This window comes from Pan paniscus, chromosome X (genome assembly GCF_029289425.2).
Source record: "Pan paniscus chromosome X, NHGRI_mPanPan1-v2.0_pri, whole genome shotgun sequence".
NCBI classification, from domain to species: domain Eukaryota; kingdom Metazoa; phylum Chordata; class Mammalia; order Primates; family Hominidae; genus Pan; species Pan paniscus.
Genome location: NC_073272.2, coordinates 9,702,852 through 9,720,483, shown reverse-complemented (window position 1 = coordinate 9,720,483; position 17,632 = coordinate 9,702,852). Strand labels below are relative to the sequence as shown.

Sequence of the window (17,632 nt, the reverse complement as noted above, 5' to 3'; positions counted from 1 at the left end):
CTTTAGGAATTAAATGCTCCCCATAGGGACTCACTTATTGCTGTATACATGACTGCAGGCAGAAAAACACAATCTGAATGAACTTGTTTTTTTTCTTAAACTTGGAAAACCTAGAAAAGATGAGTGGTATACAGGGGCCAATTAACATAAATAGCACGAGGAAAAATGAGAGGAAGTCACTCCTCTCCTCCCAATGGGAGTACTGTGTTTTGAAGGATTCATGAATGGAATTTCAGAAACGTGGCAAAAGAATACATTTACTTCACTTACTCCATATATATTCTGAATTTCATATTTACTAAATAAAGTGTTTCCAAATGAACATTTCTTTTTTTACATGTTACATGTAAAATTGTTTTACATGTAAAAACATGTACATCTTTTTAACATGTTACATGCAAAAAATCTTTTTACACGTTGTTATATGTTGTTTCATGTGAAAACTGCACATTAAAAAAAGGAAAGGCAGGCGAATTCATCATTCAAGTTTTTAGATGTCCATATAAACTTCCACATAATCCACGAATATTAAACTGGATAAACAAAGCACTCTACATAATTTACCTTGCCACAGATGTGAAATAATTGTAAGCGTACATAAATGTTAACAAAATGCTTTCATTCAATTCTAAGGGGAGGTATCATTGAATGATGGACCAAAACAAACTAAATAGCATTTTGATGTCTGTGGAAATGACATACCCACAAACCAGTGGCTCAGCATTGATATTAATATATCTTGCTCGGTTGCCTTAATCATTTACAGCAGTATAATTTTTTTAAGAACACAGACAGTAAGGTGCTTTTAATAATTTTGATATGGCCATAGAGTATATCTATTTTTTGAAGTCCTACTTTCATTGGAATTGCCTCTTTATCCTAATGAGTAAATACAAAAGAACGCACAGATAAGATAGCTTTTGTCTTCTTCTTGTTGTTTTCTGAGACAGAGTCTTGCTCTGTCGCCCAGGCTGGAGTGCAGTGGCACAATCTTGGCTTACTGCAACCTCCAACTCCCGGGTTCAAGAGATCCTCCTGCCTCAGCTTCCTGAGTAGCTGGAACTACACGTGCGTGCCACCACGCCCGGGTAATTTTGGTATTTTTAGCAGAGATGGGGTTTCATCATGTTGTTCAGGCTGGTCTCAAACTCCTGACCTCAGGTGATCCACCCACCTTGGTCTCCCAAAGTGCTGGGATTACAAGCGTGAGCCACTGTGCCTGGTCAATTGACGTCTTCATATAGCCCTCCGTCTATCCCAGTTAGCATGGAGGGATTTTAGGTAGGTCATACAGAAACTGGGTAATGATGGCAGGTGTGGAGGAACAGAATGTACCACTGAATGGGAGGTCCGGGGGAAACATATGGCGGAAATATCCTCCCGTGCCACGTGATCTGCCAAAATTGAACATGGGGAGTTTAGGAGGGGCGACATGTCAGTTTGGGAACTATCTTTAGGGGTGCTAACCCAAATCTCCCTTTCTCCAACTAGAGCACCCTGCCTTCCTCATTAGATGTCACCCCCACCCCCCGCCCCCGACTTCATCCGCCATGTCCTGATGGTGCTTTGTGACGTATAAGGCCTGCCTTCCCACCCAGGGCTACCATTGGCTGGGTAGTGGAGTGTTGACCAATCACAGCTCAGGGGCGTGATTGTCTCGTCCTGGGATCGCGAGAGGGGTATATACAGGGAGGCCAGACAGCCTGGAGTTAGTCGACCGTTGCGAGACGTTGAGCTGCGGAAGATGAGTCCAAAGCCGAGAGCCTCGGGACCTCCGGCCAAGGCCGAGGAGGCAGCAAAGAGGAAGGCCTCCTCTCAGCTGAGCCCCAGTGGCCCGAAGAAGAAGGTGAGTGACCCTCCCAAGCTCCTCCTCGTCTTCCCCTCGCCTCCTTCCTCACAAGAAGCCTCTCCTGTCCTCACTTGGCACAACCCCCCAACCCGGTCCCCACCGCTTCTGAGGACACGTCCCTGTTCCCAGCCTCCTCCATCCTCGTCCCTAAACCAGAGCCCTTCTGTGATCGTCCCTGTTGTCCTTCCAGACTGCCAAGGTGGCCAAGAAGGGAAAAGCGGTTCGTAGAGGGAGACGCGGGAAGAAAGGGGCTGCGACAAAGATGGCGGCCGTGACGGCACCTGAGGCGGAGAGCGGGCCAGCAGCACCCGGCCCCAGCGAGCAGCCCAGCCGGGAGCTCCCTCAGCACGAGCTGCCGCCGGAGGAGCCAGTGAGCGAGGGGAGCCAGCACGACCCCCTGAGTCAGGAGAGCGAGGTGGGGGAACCACTGAGTCAGGAGACCGAGGTGGGGGAACCACTGAGTCAGGAGAGCGAGGTGGAAGAACCACTGAGTCAGGAGACCGAGATGGAAGAACCACTGAGTCAGGAGAGCGAGGTGGAAGAACTACCGAGTGTGTAGACGGCCAGCTACTCCCCTATCTCCGAGAGCAGCGACTAAGTTCAGGCCCAGCCGCCAGACCTCAGAGATGTCACCAGCGGGGTGCTTGCCATACTGTTGATAATAAAATGAATGTGTTGCAAATTGATCTGAGTGACTCCGTGTTCTCTGATGGTGGGGAGGGAGGGAGGGAGGGGGGAAGAGGTGGTGTGTGGGGAGGGAGGGAGGGAGGAACAGGTGGTGTGTGGGGAGGGAGGGAGGAAGAGGTGGTGTGTGGGGAGGGAGGGAGGGAGGAAGAGGTGGTGTGTGGGGAGGGAGGGAGGGAGGAAGAGGTGGTGTGTGGGGAGGGAGGGAGGAAGAGGAGGTGTGTGGGGTGGGAGGGAGGAAGAGGAGGTGTGTGGGGAGGGAGGGAGGAAGAGGTGGTGTGTGGGGAGGGAGGGAGGAAGAGGTGGTGTGTGGGGAGGGAGGGAGGGAGGAAGAGGTGGTGTGTGGGGAGGGAGGGAGGAAGAGGAGGTGTGTGGGGTGGGAGGGAGGAAGAGGAGGTGTGTGGGGAGGGAGGGAGGAAAAGGAGGTGTGTGGGGTGGGAGGGAGGAAGAGGTGGTGTGTGGGGAGGGAGGGAGGAAAAGGAGGTGTGTGGGGAGGGAGGGAGGGAGGAAGAGGTGGTGTGTGGGGTGGGAGGGAGGGAGGAAGAGGAGGTGTGTGGGGAGGGAGGGAGGAAGAGGTGGTGTGTGGGGAGGGAGGGAGGGAGGAAGAGGTGGTGTGTGGGGAGGGAGGGAGGAAGAGGTGGTGTGTGGGGAGGGAGGGAGGAAGAGGTGGTGTGTGGGGAGGGAGGGAGGAAGAGGAGCTGTGTGGGGAGGGAGGGAGGAAGAGGTGGTGTGTGGGGAGGGAGGGAGGGGGGAAGAGGTGGTGTTTGGGGAGGGAGGGAGGAAGAGGTGGTGTGGGGAGGGAGGGAGGAAGAGGTGGTGTGTGGGGAGGGAGGGAGGGAGGAAGAGGAGGTGTGTGGGGAGGGAGGGAGGGAGGAAGAGGTGGTGTGTGGGGAGGGAGGGAGGGAGGAAGTGGAGGTGTGTGGGGAGGGAGGGAGGGAGGAAGAGGTGGTGTGTGTGGGGAGGGAGGGAGGAAGAGGTGGTGTGTGGGGAGGGAGGGAGGGAGGAAGAGGAGGTGTGTGGGGAGGGAGGGAGGAAGAGGTGGTGTGTGGGGAGGGAGGGAGGAAGAGGTGGTGTGTGGGGAGGGGGGGAGGGAGGAACAGGTGGTGTGTGGCGAGGGAGGGAGGAAGAGGAGGTGTATGGGGAGGGAGGCAGGAAGAGGTGGTGTGTGGGGAGGGAGGGAGGAAGAGGTGGTGTGTGGGGAGGGAGGGAGGAAGAGGACGTGTGTGGGGAGGGAGGGAAGAAGAGGTGGTGTGTGGGGAGGGAGGGAGGAAGAGGTGGTGTGTGGGGAGAGAGGGAGGAAGAGGTGGTGTGTGGGGTGGGAGGGAGGGAGGAAGAGATGGTGTGTGGGGAGGGAGGGAGGAAGAGGTGGTGTGTGGGGAGGGAGGGAGGAAGAGGTGGTGTGTGGGGAGGGAGGGAGGGAGGAAGAGGTGGTGTGTGGGGAGGGAGGGAGGAAGAGGTGGTGTGTGGGGAGGGAGGGAGGGAGGAAGGGGTGGTGTGTGGGGAGGGAGGGAGGAAGAGGTGGTGTGTGGGGAGGGTGGGAGGAAGAGGTGGTGTGTGGGGAGGGAGAAAGGACAGAAGGAAGGAACAAGTGGTGTGTGGGGAGGGAGGGAAGTGGGGTCCCGCGGGGTTGAGGTCACAGGGACAGGTCACAGTTAGCCAGACAGGAGGATAAGGATTGCGTCATGGCTGAGCACTGGAGACAAATTTCCCCTTCACAGGATGACTCCGCTTCTTATACGGTTTGTTTCTTCATGCAATCTTGCTAGCACATACACCAGGTACCAAGAACTGGATTCTACCTACTTAGGTTTCACTGTCAAAATACCTTTTCGGTTATAGAAACCGATGGAAGAATCATTTCCATCTCTTTCCTTTCAGCGTCCCCTCCCTACAATCTAATATAATTAAGAAGAAAAATTCAAAGTAGTGAAAAATCTATCCACTTGAAAAAAGCCTTTTTATTTTTGCAACTGAGGAGACAGAAAGTACATTTCATATTTCCATACATTAGAAATACACAGGTCTTTTCTATATCTAGTAGAATTTACTATATACAAATATATGTAAATTTTTATATAAATAAAATATACAACTATATTTACTATAGACAAACATATGTTTACATATAAAATATATACATATAGACAAAATATGGAATATATATTTATATATAAAATATATAAATATAAATAAATGCAAATATAGATTATACACATTAGAAATACACAACTCTTTTTTGTACATAGTAGAACCTATTATGTATATTTATATATTAATATATCTTATGTTTTTATATTTATAGATTACATATATAAATATTTATATTCTATATATTATATATAAAACATTAAACATATTTATATTTATAAATAATATATCAATATAGACATCAAATCTATATATGAAACCTATCTATAAATATAAATACATGAAAAGAGATATATAAATATAAATATATATAAAATATATATTCTATATGTGATCATTTATTTTAGAAGGTAAGGTGTTGTGATTGTTGAAGCATCCTTCACAGATAAAAAAAGAAAGGAAATTATCATTTTAAGAAAAATAAAATAAAAATAAAAAATAAATAAAGTACAAAATTCCCAGTTGTCAATAATTACAATGAGAGAATAATATAGAACTTGCTATATATAGAAAGGATGGGTATTTCTAATGTGTATATATGTAATGTACATTTACATATATAATTATATAAATGCACAGATCTTTTCTATATATAGGATAATGCACTGCTGTATTTCTAATGTGTTATATATATTAAACCTATATTTATATATATTTATATGAATACACAGGTTTTATACATATTTATATCAATGCACAGGTATTTATATAAACATATAAACACACAGGTCTTTTCTATATATAGTAGAATTTTACATAGTAGAATTTATGATACATTTAGAAAAGACCTGTGTATTTCTATATTTATATTTAGAAAAGACCTGTATATTTCTAATGGATACATATATAGTTTGTATTTATATGTATATTTATAGATAAATATATAATCTCTGTATATTTATAGATAAATATATAATCTCTATATATTTATATATCTATTTCTATGTATTTACATTTAGATAGAGATCTATTTCACATGTAGATTATATAAATATTTATATTCTATGTAAATATATAAATACAAATATAAATATGTAAATATATTTATATTTATATATAATATATAAATATGTAATGCATAAAGATAAATATACAATATATAAAATATATATTCTATATGTGATCATTTATTTTAGAAGGTAAGCTGTTGGTATTGTTGAAGCATGCTTCTCAGGCAAAAGGAGAAAGGAAATTATCATTTTAAGAAGAATAAAGTACAAAATTATCACGATTTAATTTCCAGTTGTTAATAATTACGCAGACAGAATAACTCATGTCCTTTAATCTTACAATGAATAGCACGTTAAACTTTTATGTGATTCTGAAAATATGAATTTCCATATAATAAGGGTTTGAGATGTAAAGCACTAACTTTATAGGCAGTTTTCACTTGTTACATACATTGTTCTTATACCTTTAAAGATGTTAAAATTAATGGTGGCTTTGAAGAGATGGTAGCATCATTTGAGAAACAACAAATGAGTTCTGTTTCATCCTTTCCTTGGTGTGGTCAGGGCTTCACTTCATTAGCTTAGGAAGGGATTTCAGAGCTTTTCATGTTGAACTTGTAGCTGCCTCCTATGGAATCCTATGAAATCTAGGCCACTATACCACAGAAACAGGGCGTTGCCCCATGTCCTGAACACCATCATTTTGTGGTATATTTCTTTTGTATTTCTTATATGGAAATACCATATAAGAATGAGCATGCTTGGTATAACTCAAAGCCTGTTTATTTGCAAGGCTGTATTGACCCTGGACAATAAATATTTGTATGTTACGGATGGGAAACAAGTCCGCATGAAAAGCTCCTGCTGTCTTTTAGGAAAGCGTATTGGCTGTGGTTGTATATCTCTTTCCAAAGGGAAATTGGTGAACTCTCTGCTATAGTTTTTTCCATAATGACAGCATAAAAACTGAAATAAATTTATCTTGTCAGTGGCCACTTTTGGGGTTGGTGTATATTAGGGAGCACTTCTGCAGTGTGTTTCAAAATTACATTCAAGGATTAATTTCATGCACCTTATTTTAATGCCATATTTCCATTCAAGCTCTGCATGTCACAACAGTCTGTGATGATTCTTTTGGCATTGAAATAATTATCCATGGCACTTAAACCGTGTTTCTTTCATCATTTCATGGCAGTAGGAGCTTCAACTGCTATTTGTTGGGAACCCATCCTGACTAGCTCTTTCACTAGGGCTTCATGTTTTATTGTGATGATTGGCAGACTTGTGTTTCAGACATTTTCAGATTTGGAAAGTTACTATGATTTTGAAATTATAGATGCAAAAATGTCATTGAATTTACTTTCACAAACTTTTAATTCATTATAGACAATAAGAGGTTTAATCAGAAATCAGGCCAGGTGCGGTGGGTCACGCCTGTAATCCCAGCACTTTGGGAGGCCAACGCAGGCAGATCACTTGAGGTCAGGAGCTTGAAACCAGCCTGCCTAACATGGTGAAACACTGTCTTTACTAAAAATACAAAAATTAGCCAGGCGTGGTGGTGTGCACCTGTAATCCCAGTTACTTGGGAGGCTGAGGCAAGAGAATTGCTTGAGCCCTGGAGGTGGAGGTTGCAGTGAGCAGAGATTGCAAGACTGCACCCACTGCACTCCAGCCTGGGTGACAGAGCAAGACTCCATCTCAAAAAAAAAAAAAAATCAATAATTTAAGTAAGCTTTTAATTTGTTGGAGCATTCACAAATACTACATCTTCATTTAAGTCTCTCTTTATTCTACATGTTATACACACAGTTAAACTAGTTAATAAGAGTGTTAAATACTTTCCCTCCTTCTCCAACTACCCACAATCTCAGGCTTAAAATAAACAGTGGAATGAGTAAAGACCCAAAATAATATAACAGCAAAGGTGCAGTTGACTTTTGTAATCAAATGATAAATATTAAAGCTTCCTGACATTTTAGGCAAATCTTCCTGTGTCCCTAAAAGGCAGATCCCTTTGACTGCAGTCATGAACAACAGGTGATCTTGAGATTCTCATCTGTCAAAGACAGTTGGTGGGAGAATTTGAAAACACCTTGTACATATTAAAGAGCTAAGCATGAGATGATGCATACATACATATGTCTCTGTCTCATTAGACCGCAGGAAATAGGACACATGGCAGGAAGGCTCATGTTGATTCCCCTTGACCATGCAGCTTCCTCTGCTCCTGACTCCTAAGAACTTTCTGACCTATTGGTCATTCCCAGCTTCAGATCCCCACGCATACAGATTGTTTTTGGCCCCACATCAGTGATACACACGACACAGAATTGCTCTCAAAAAACACTCTGGAATGGAAAAATGACAGGAGAAGCTCAACGCGATGGCTGGGTACCAGAGGGAAGGCCTTCCGCTGTTTTGAACACTGATGCTAAGCTCTAGAATAACTGCAGCTGCAGCCTGTTGGACCTGGGCATGTGTCAGGCAGGGTGTGAGATGCTCTCCATGCACGACCTCATTTCTCCCTCACATTACCCCTATGGATTAATCGGGGCTCTAGAGAGACGCTACCAACAGGTTATCAGCAAAGACAGATGAGAGGGGATTTATTAGGGGAATTAGAGGGTGAAAAGTCTCAGGACAAGCTGTCTGCAAGCTGGAGCCCCTGGGATGCCAGGAGTGTGACTCAGTCCACACCCAAAAACCTCAGAACCAGGGAAGTGGATGGTGTAATTCTCAGTATAAAAAGAGCCTGAAGTTCTGATGTCCAAGGGCAGCAAAAGAAGAGTCTCAGCTCCAGGAGAGAAAGGGAGGAAAGTGCCTTTCCTCTGCCTTGTTTCTTCTATCTGGGCCCTCAGAGAATTGAATGGGGCCTGTCTCTATTGAAGACATCTTCCCCACTCTGTCCACCAGCTCACGCCAATCTTCCCAAGAATACCTGTGCAGGCTCACCTAGAAACAATGCTTTACCAATTCCTGACGTATTCCTTAAGGCAGTCACGTTGACACCTGAAATTAACCATCACACCCTGTAAAATGAGTAGTGTCCCCACTGGACAAATGAGACAGACAGTTTGAGTAACTTTCTTATACTGCTTATAGGTTATAGAGTCAGGATTAAAACTCAGGTCTGCAAAGATCAAATTCTAAACTCCACCCTCTTAAGGACTGCTGCTCAACACTGTGGAAGCAGTACTGTATTAGACACTGTACAAGGATTGAAGAGGCATTCGAGACACATCCCCTGCTTTAGGGACCACATCCTAGCTCGCATTCATGACAGGAGTCATGTTTCTGTGACTCTACTATAGACCCCGGAACCAAGTGTGAATTGGTACGCTTTAGGTGTGCATAAGCTCTGCAGAAATCCTAAGAAAGAGCCAGATAATTATAGGCTCAATTCATATAGGCAAGTTTTTACGAAAATAGCTTTTAGCCAATTCCTGAAAGAAAATATTTTTACTGGCAGAAAAATGTTCTGCTGGAGAATAACTAGTTGAAGGGCTTTGGGGGGAGGGGCCCTGGACATATGTACACACAAGTGGGGGGAAAAGACACACAGAATAGAAACAGAATTGAGGACCCTTCAGGGAGAGAAGTAAGGAAAAGTGCTAGCCCAGCAAGCTGATAAAAATATATCTGCCCTGTATTTAAAGTTAATTCCATCTCTTGATGTTTTTTTCATATTATTCATTTTATTATATTTGTTAGTATAGTATTATCCATCTTATTGTCCCATATATTATGGCATTTCCCCCTATATGTGAATATATTACCACATAGAAGGAAATGACCTCATTTTCCTAATACATAATTAGACACATGGATTTATTCCTTTACAAGCAAAAATGTGTCTCCTCCATTACGTATTAAAATGAATAAAACCATATAATATTCCTGAGTTGAATCTTGTAGCTCAATACTTGGACAGAAATGTTGCTAATTTGCACATTTTATGTGGTACTGATGACTCCCACATTAAGGAGTGTTTTTATTGTCTGCTTGGTCAGAGACCTCAGTGTTTGGATGAAAGTTCATTCTTAGGAGGCCACTGTCATCAAATCAACTTTGCATATAGAAAACTTATGAAAACACAAACCATTCTGTCCTCACAACTTCTGTTCACAACATTGGCGAATGGAGTCACACCTGCATGCTCATAGTTTATCACCACAAACTATGAAACTACTAAAAGAAAACTGTGGGGAAATGCTTGAGGACACTAGTCTGGGCAAAGATTTTTTGAGTAAGACTTCCAAAGCACAGGCAGTAAAAGCAAAGTCAACAAATGGAAAAACATGAAGCTCAACAGCTTCTGCATGTTAAAAAAAAAAAAAATCAATGAAGAGACAACCTAAAGAATGGAAGAAAATATTTGCAAACTATACATCTGACAAGAGATTAAGAACCAGAATATATATATATATAATATCATATATATATATAAAATGAGCTCAAACAACTCAGTAGCAGCAGCAGCATCATCATCATCATCATCATCATCATCATCATCATCATCACCTGTGTGTAGACAACTGAATCAGGCTCCGTGGCTCCTGGAAACTGGAAATGTTCACATAAAGGCAGAGAAAACCCTTCCAGAATATTTCTACACTATTTCCTACACGAATCACTCGAGAACCATTTCCAAAAGCAATAAAGTATATCTGGCCAACCCATGCTCAGCACCATGCTCTTGCAGAATTTTGACTTTGCCTTTTTGATACTGACCTTTGATTTTTTAAAATAATTGTTTTGTCCTTTTGCTTCAGAAATTTACAAAGCAAACAGAAAACATTATTTAGGAATGACTGACTCTGTATTACTGAATCAACTATTAAATTTTGCTGAATGATTGATCTTGGAAAATAGAGATGTAACTACTTCTTGATGTCAACTGTAATTCAAATCTCATCTCGGTAAAGAATTAATGAAATGCTTAGCCAGGCATGGCCAGTGGAATCAGAACTAGCCCAGTCTTGCCATAACTTTCTGCTTCCTTACCATCCTGAGTTTCAGTGGGCAACAGATTCATTTTTGGAGATTACCATGGAAATCTCTGCAACAGCTTTTCCACTCATAACTTAAGGCGTTCATAATGATTGCAGAAGTTTCTCAGTCTCTCCATGTGAAATTTCTCTTAGCTATTGGATTTTAGATATTTCACAGTTCCTTTTGTGCTTTTAAACACACAAGCCCAATTCTGCTTCTTTAAGTGGTTTTGTGTTCCAGTCGCCTGCTCAGAATATGCCTGTTTAATCCTCCTCCTATAGTGATTGATCTGTTTACACTATACTGTACTAGACTGGGGAAGTTTTAAAGTTGAATCCAGCTTTTTAGAATGCAGACAGCTGCTAAATTGGTGACAAAAATGAGATGCTACCTTAAAAAGTCTATCCAAAAGTACCAAAGGTACTTGCTGTATGAGGCATCATAACTTCCTGTGAAAATGAAAGCTATGCACTTTTTGAATTAAAAACAACGGTGCACATAGATATACATACACTCCTGAGCATGCATCAGGTGTGCCGCACACATTCACACACACGCCTCCTCCCCCGCACACACACATTATCTTAGAGTGTGCCTTGGCATCCTTCTTCACATAGACATACGACATTGTTGAAGAGACCCAGCTCTGTGTGGTCAGTCTGTGTGCCCAGCATCACCTTTGTCCCTCCACAGCTATGTGCCCACTTTGTGTGGTCTTCATATTTTTCTGAAGAAGAGTCAGGTTACTCATTCACTTTATTTGTGTACACACTTCAAAAAATATATATTATAACATTTCTATAATATCCAATAAAAGGATGAAATTAGAGGATGTAACTTCTGACCCAAAAAAGGACAAAATAAAATGGTAATAATCAAGCTAAAATAAAACAAACACAAACAAGATAGAATAAAAGTGATATGAAAAGCAAGTATACTAACAGAAAGTACAATATAAGATGACAGAAATGAGTCCATAAACACAATGGATACAAACAGATTAAACTCTATAATGAAAAGATGAAGACACAAAAGGTTTGAAAAGAAAAAGATGGAAAACAAAATACCAAACATGTATCAATCCAAGGAAAAAGGCTTAATTGTATCAACATCAGATAAATTAAATATTAATGCAAAAGTCATTCTTATTGGTAAAACAGTTATCCCTATGGGAAAATCTGTTAAGTTCTCAGATAGCTATAACAATTTAAATCTATATGCATCTAATTAAATGGCATTTATATATAATATACATAAAAGAAAAATTAACAGAATGAAAATAGAAATGAACAAATCCACCATTATACTGGGATAATTCAGCATATTCTCACCAGCTGTGAGAATGGTCTATGACTGGCATAGAGATCAAACTAATATAAATATAAAAGATTTAATAGTTTAATAAGCTCCTTGTAATGGACATATATAGAAAACTACATGAAATAATTGGAGAACACGTTCTTTTCAAGCGTTCCAGAAAATTTTCTAAAACTTGGTTACCCACTTGACATAAAGTATGTCTTCTCAAATTTCAAAGAATCTGAAATTTTCTAACTATAATACAAAAATTAAAAAGTTAATGCCTAAAGAAAACCTTCAATGGCCCTGTATATTTAAAAACGTAAAAAGACACACAAAGATCACTATGAGTTAAAAGAAAAATCATAATAAAAATAAAACTGTGTCTAGGAGAGTTTGATAATAATAACAAACTCCCTTTACTCCATTCATAATTTAAGGCTTTTATAATTATTGCAGAAGTTGACAAAGTACATATTTAAAAGAAAAATTTTACCTTTAATTTTTATGCATGGATCTTATTTGGGCCATAAGCCAAGCACATGAATATGTGTGTGTGTCTGTGTGTGTGTGTGTGTGTGTGTGTGTGTGTGTGTGTGTGTGTGCATCTGTATATATACAAGATATTCTACTCTGGGGCAGGCAGAAATGTCTAGGAGTTGGGATGAAATGGAATTGGCCATGAGTTGATGACTGCAGAAGCTTGGAGAAGGTCTGTAGCTGTTTCTTGGACCATTCTCTCCCTCTCATCCTTCACCCCAACGAGTCCTGTATCTAGTCCCATATAACAACACCACACACTGAGACAAATATTTTTGTCAGCTTCTTACCTACACGTTGAGATGACTTTATACATTTACAAGAAACAAGTAAAGGCATATATGTATTTTCCCTTGTTCACATAATATATAGTATATCGTACACGTCCATTTACAACCCACTTTTTTCACCTAACATCATATCTCAGAAAGTCTTCCTTATCATTTGATTGTAGTGGCATTCCCACCATTTGGACACACAGTATTTTATTGAATCCTTCCTCTCCTGAGGAACATCTAGGGTGTTTGTAACTCTGTGCGAAGGCTAGGGCTGCCGTGAACAAAACTGTGCATCCGCCACGTCATCCATGGGCAAGTGTCTCTGCAGGAAACATTCTCAAAAATGGAACAGCTGGGAGAGCTGGGTCCCATATCTCATCATTAATACATTTTATTACTGGTAGATGTTACCAAATATTTCTCCTCGGGGATTGTACCAATTTGTACTTGTACCAGAAGTGTGCAGGAGTTATTTGCAATACTTTAATAACCCAGTGCCTTTGCCTCCTTTGCCTGGAATATGCATCCTACCCTCATCAGATGCCATCCTCTGGGAGATGATTTAAGAGGGATGCCTTCCATGAGAATACCTCCTGGGCTGCACTAGGAGACAGACACGTGCCCCTAGGGGTCCCGCAAATGCATGTCTCATAACACTTCTCACACTGCATTGTGATTGCCAGGGTTCTTCATTTTCTCAAGCTCCAGAATACCAGTTCTGTCTTATTTGTCTTCTTTCACCTGTACTTCCTACCATGCCAGACCCACAGGAAGCTATTGGAGTGTTTGTAACATGAATCTTTAAAAATGGGCTGAGGTCTCTATGGATTACATATACTTCCTAAATCAATTTCCAAATACAAAAAAAAAATTCAAGCAAGAAATAAAAAGCACATATTTTAAAAGAACATTACAGTGTGGAGATTCCTTGAAGAACTAAAAGTAGAACTATCATTTGATCGAGCAATCCCACTACTGGGTATCTACCCAGAGGAAAAGAAATCATTATACGAAAAAGATACTTGCACACGCATGTTTATAGCAGCACAATTCGCAATTGCAAAAACATGGAACCAACCCTAATGCCCATCAATCAACGAGTAGATAAAGAAACTGTGGTATATATACACAATGGAAAACTACTCAGCTATAGAAAGGAATGAATTAATGGCATTTGCAACAACCTGGATGAGACTGCAGACTATTATTCTAAATGAAGTAACTCAGGAATGGAAAACCAAACATCACATGTTCTCACTCGTAAGTGGGAGCTAAGCTATGAGGATGCATAAGCATAAGAATGACAAAATGGTCTTTGGGGACTCGGGGAAAGAGTGAAAAGGGGGTGAGAGATAAAAGACTACAAATTGGGTTCAGTGTATACTTCTTGGGTGATGAGTGCACCAAAATTTCACAAATCACCACTAAAGAACTTTCTTGTGTAACCAAATACCATGTGACTAAATGCCACCTGCTCCCCAATAATCTATAGAAATAAAAAAATTAAAATAAATTAAAATAAATTAAAAAATAAGAAAGCATTACAAAGTCAAATTTAGAAAAAGAGATACGAACATGGTTAAAAATGACCCAAAAATAACAACTTTCAAATTCTGACCACAAATAGCAATGGGGCTATTTGTTTGTTTTAGTGCCTATAGAAATTGTATTATAACCAAACAGGCTTTTAAAGTCATTCATAGAAAAAAATAAAAGTACAACTTAAGTGAATACACTAATCAAGAAAGTTATATGTATGTTATAATAAATATATGCATCAACATCACTAATGATCAGGAACATGTAAATCAAAACCACAATGCGATACCACCTTACTCCTGCAAGAATGGCCATAATCAAAAAAATCAAACAGTAGATGTTGACCTGGATGCAGTGATCAGGGAACACTTCTGCACTGCTGGTGGGAATGTAAGTAGTACAGCCATTATGGAAAACAGTGTGGAGATTCCTTAAATAATTAAAAGTAGAACTACTATTTGATCCAGCAATCCCACTACTGGGCATCTACTCAGAGGAAAAGAAGTCATTATACCAAAAAGATACTTGCACAGGCATGTTTATAGTGGCACGATTTGCAATTGTAAGAATGTGGAACCAACTCAAATACCCACCAATCAACGAGTGGATAAAGAAACTGTGAGATATATCTATCTATCTATCTATATATATATATATTTGAGGAAATACTACTCAGCCATAAGAAGGAATGAATTAATGGCATTTGCAAGAACCTGGATGAAACTGCAGACTATTATTCTAAGTGAAGTAATCCAGGAATGGAAAACCAAACATCGTATTTTCTCACTCGTAAGTGGGAGCTAAGCTACACAGATGCAAAGGCATAAGAATGATGCAATGAACTTAGGGGACTTGGGGAAAGGGTCAGAAGGGGGTGAGGGATAAAAGACTACAAGTTGAGTGATGTATATACTGCTCGGTGATGGGTGCCCCAAAATCTCACAAATCACCACTAAAGAACTTACTCATGTAACCAAACACCACCTGTTCCCCAATAACCTATGGAAATTAAAAAAAAAATTAAAAATAAATTAAAAAATAAAAAAGTATTACAAAGTCAAATTCAGAAAAAGAGATATCAACGTGGTTAAAAATGACCCAAAAATAACACCTTTCAAATATTCAACACTAATAGGGATGGGACTATTAGTTTGTTTGTTTTAGTGCTTATAGAAATTGTATCATAACCAAACAGGCTTTTACAGTCATCTGTAGAAAAAAACATACAACATAAAGTGAATACACTAATCAAGGAAGCTATATATATGCTATAAATAAATATATACATTTTTCATGTATGTCCATAGGGCAATGTCCATCATTCTGGAGAAGTTGCATGGAGCTGTTAAATACATTTTAAATAATGTTCCTGAAAAAAAAAAAAGAATTTCTCCTAAATTCAGAAATTCAGACACTGCTTCATTAGTTAATTCATTTGTTAATCCATCCATTCACTCAGTATCTCAGCAAATATTTATAGTGGCTTTTTTTTTTTTTAGTAAAGGACTATGCTAGGCCAGCACGGTGGCTCATTGCTTGTAATCCCAGCACTTGGGGAGGCCGAGGTGGGAGAATCACTTGAGCCCAGGGAGTTGGAAACTAGCCTGGGCAACATAGTAAGACTCTGTCTCTACTGAAAATAAAAGCTAAATTTAAAAAATATATTTAAAAAAACGTACTACGCAAGTGCTAGAAGGTATCCAAGATTTATTTGTTAAAAATCTCAGGCTCTGTGAAGTTTATAGAAGAGTGGGAAAAATTTTCTTTGATCAGTAAATTATATGATTGTACTTAAAATGTTTTTCATTGGCTTTAAGAAATGCAAGGAAATATAAAATGGTTTACATTTACTATATATTGTGCCTATGCATATGCAAATATTTACAAAATGTATTACAATGTATATGTGTTATATTATTAAATCTTGTTTGTAGATTTAGAAAAAAAGAGATTTACACATTTTAAGAAAACTTCCTTGTATGAAAAAAATTTCTGAAACCGTAAGTGTGAGCTATCTACATTAGTGTTTCTGTGTTTGGCAAAACAGTATTACAGCCGAAAGGTTGAGAACAGATAACTTGGCCAAATCGCCTTGGCTAGAAAAGTGAGGAGATTGCATCAAACTCACTCCAAAAGCCAATCAAAGAATAACTTGAAAAGACTTTCAGTCACTTAGGTTTTGCTTCCTGGTCCTCAGTGTCAAGTGATGAGGTTTAGAAATAAGCACATGTATGTGTCTATACTGAAGGGAAGAAAATAAATCCACTATGGCACCAGTTCAAAACACTGCATGAGCAGTCGAGAGAAACAATTTACCAGAACATGCTTAATGGTAAATCAGAAATGACATGTATGAAAACATGGGGCTGCAACTTGAAAATATTGGAAAATGAGTCATCTAAATTTGCAGAACCAATCAGATCTTGGACTGATACACTTTGTAAGTTGCAACTGCTGGATACCATGTAGCTATGTGATCAAGAGCATCTGTAATGATGAATGGTTCATGTTCACACAGCTTCAACTGACCGAATTCTGAAATGAACAACTATTTATTAGCTGTAAGGTAAGGGCGATGACATATATGATCTCCTGTGCTTAGAGGAAATGTTAAAATTTGTTTATTATACTACAAAGATTATGACATGCAATAAAAGTTCTAAACTATGTAATAAAATCCAAGGTAAGATTTTGTTGATTATGTGTTAGTAATGATATTTAAAGAGAATATTAACATTTTGTTATGTGAATCTTAATATATTATGTGATAATTTTAATTTTAATTATGATTAACTTTATCATAAGCATCTCCTTTTCTATTTACCCATGAAACTTACAAATTCAGATAATTAAAAATGATGTTTTTAATGTGTACTCAGGAATAGACAGACATACGTTTTATATAAAGAGAATCTATTTTTAAAAATAACATACATAGATGAATGCTTTCAATCCACTCATATAAAACAAGCCCCACTGGTCTAAAATTAGTAAGAAGTATTTTAGAGTAGGGGTCAGCAAATTATGTCTCATTGACTAAATCCAGCTGCTTTTTTCATAAAGTTTTGCTGGAACACAGCCAAATCCAATTAACTTACGTCCTGTCTATAGTTGTTTTCAGGCTAAAACAGCAGAGTTGAGTAGTTGAGGTGAAGACCATACTGCCTGCAAAGCCGACAGTATTTACCATCTAGCCTTTTACGGAAAAAGTTTGCTGACCTCTGGATTAGAGTCATGAATCTCAAACTTGACTATGCATCATCATTCTTGGAGGTTTGTCCATGCAGACAGCTGGACTCCACCAGTAGAGTTTCTATTCAATAGGTCTTGGGTGGGACCTAAGAATTTGC

General features: G+C 39.6%; 2 protein-coding genes across 2 annotated transcripts in view; one reads left to right on the top strand and one right to left on the bottom strand.

Moving 5' to 3' along the window:
• The window catches only part of LOC117978598 (variable charge X-linked-like), a 657,335-nt gene that overhangs the window by 409,632 nt on the left and 230,071 nt on the right, over positions 1–17,632 (bottom strand). The gene's annotated exons all lie outside the window — the stretch shown is intronic.
• On the top strand, positions 1,278–2,469 carry LOC117978431 (variable charge X-linked-like). The gene is made up of 2 exons (XM_055106274.2): positions 1,278–1,846; positions 2,040–2,469. The coding sequence occupies exons 1-2, from the start codon at positions 1,745–1,747 to the stop codon at positions 2,406–2,408; spliced, it is 471 nt and encodes a 156-aa protein (XP_054962249.1). The 5' UTR covers positions 1,278–1,744; the 3' UTR covers positions 2,409–2,469.

Coding starts and splice junctions, on each gene's coding strand:
- LOC117978431 (XM_055106274.2), top strand. CDS start 1,745: ATGAGTCCAAAGCCGAGAGCCTCGGGACCTCCGGCCAAGGCCGAGGAG. Junction 1,847..2,039: donor CCAGTGGCCCGAAGAAGAAG/GTGAGTGACCCT, acceptor TTGTCCTTCCAG/ACTGCCAAGGTGGCCAAGAA.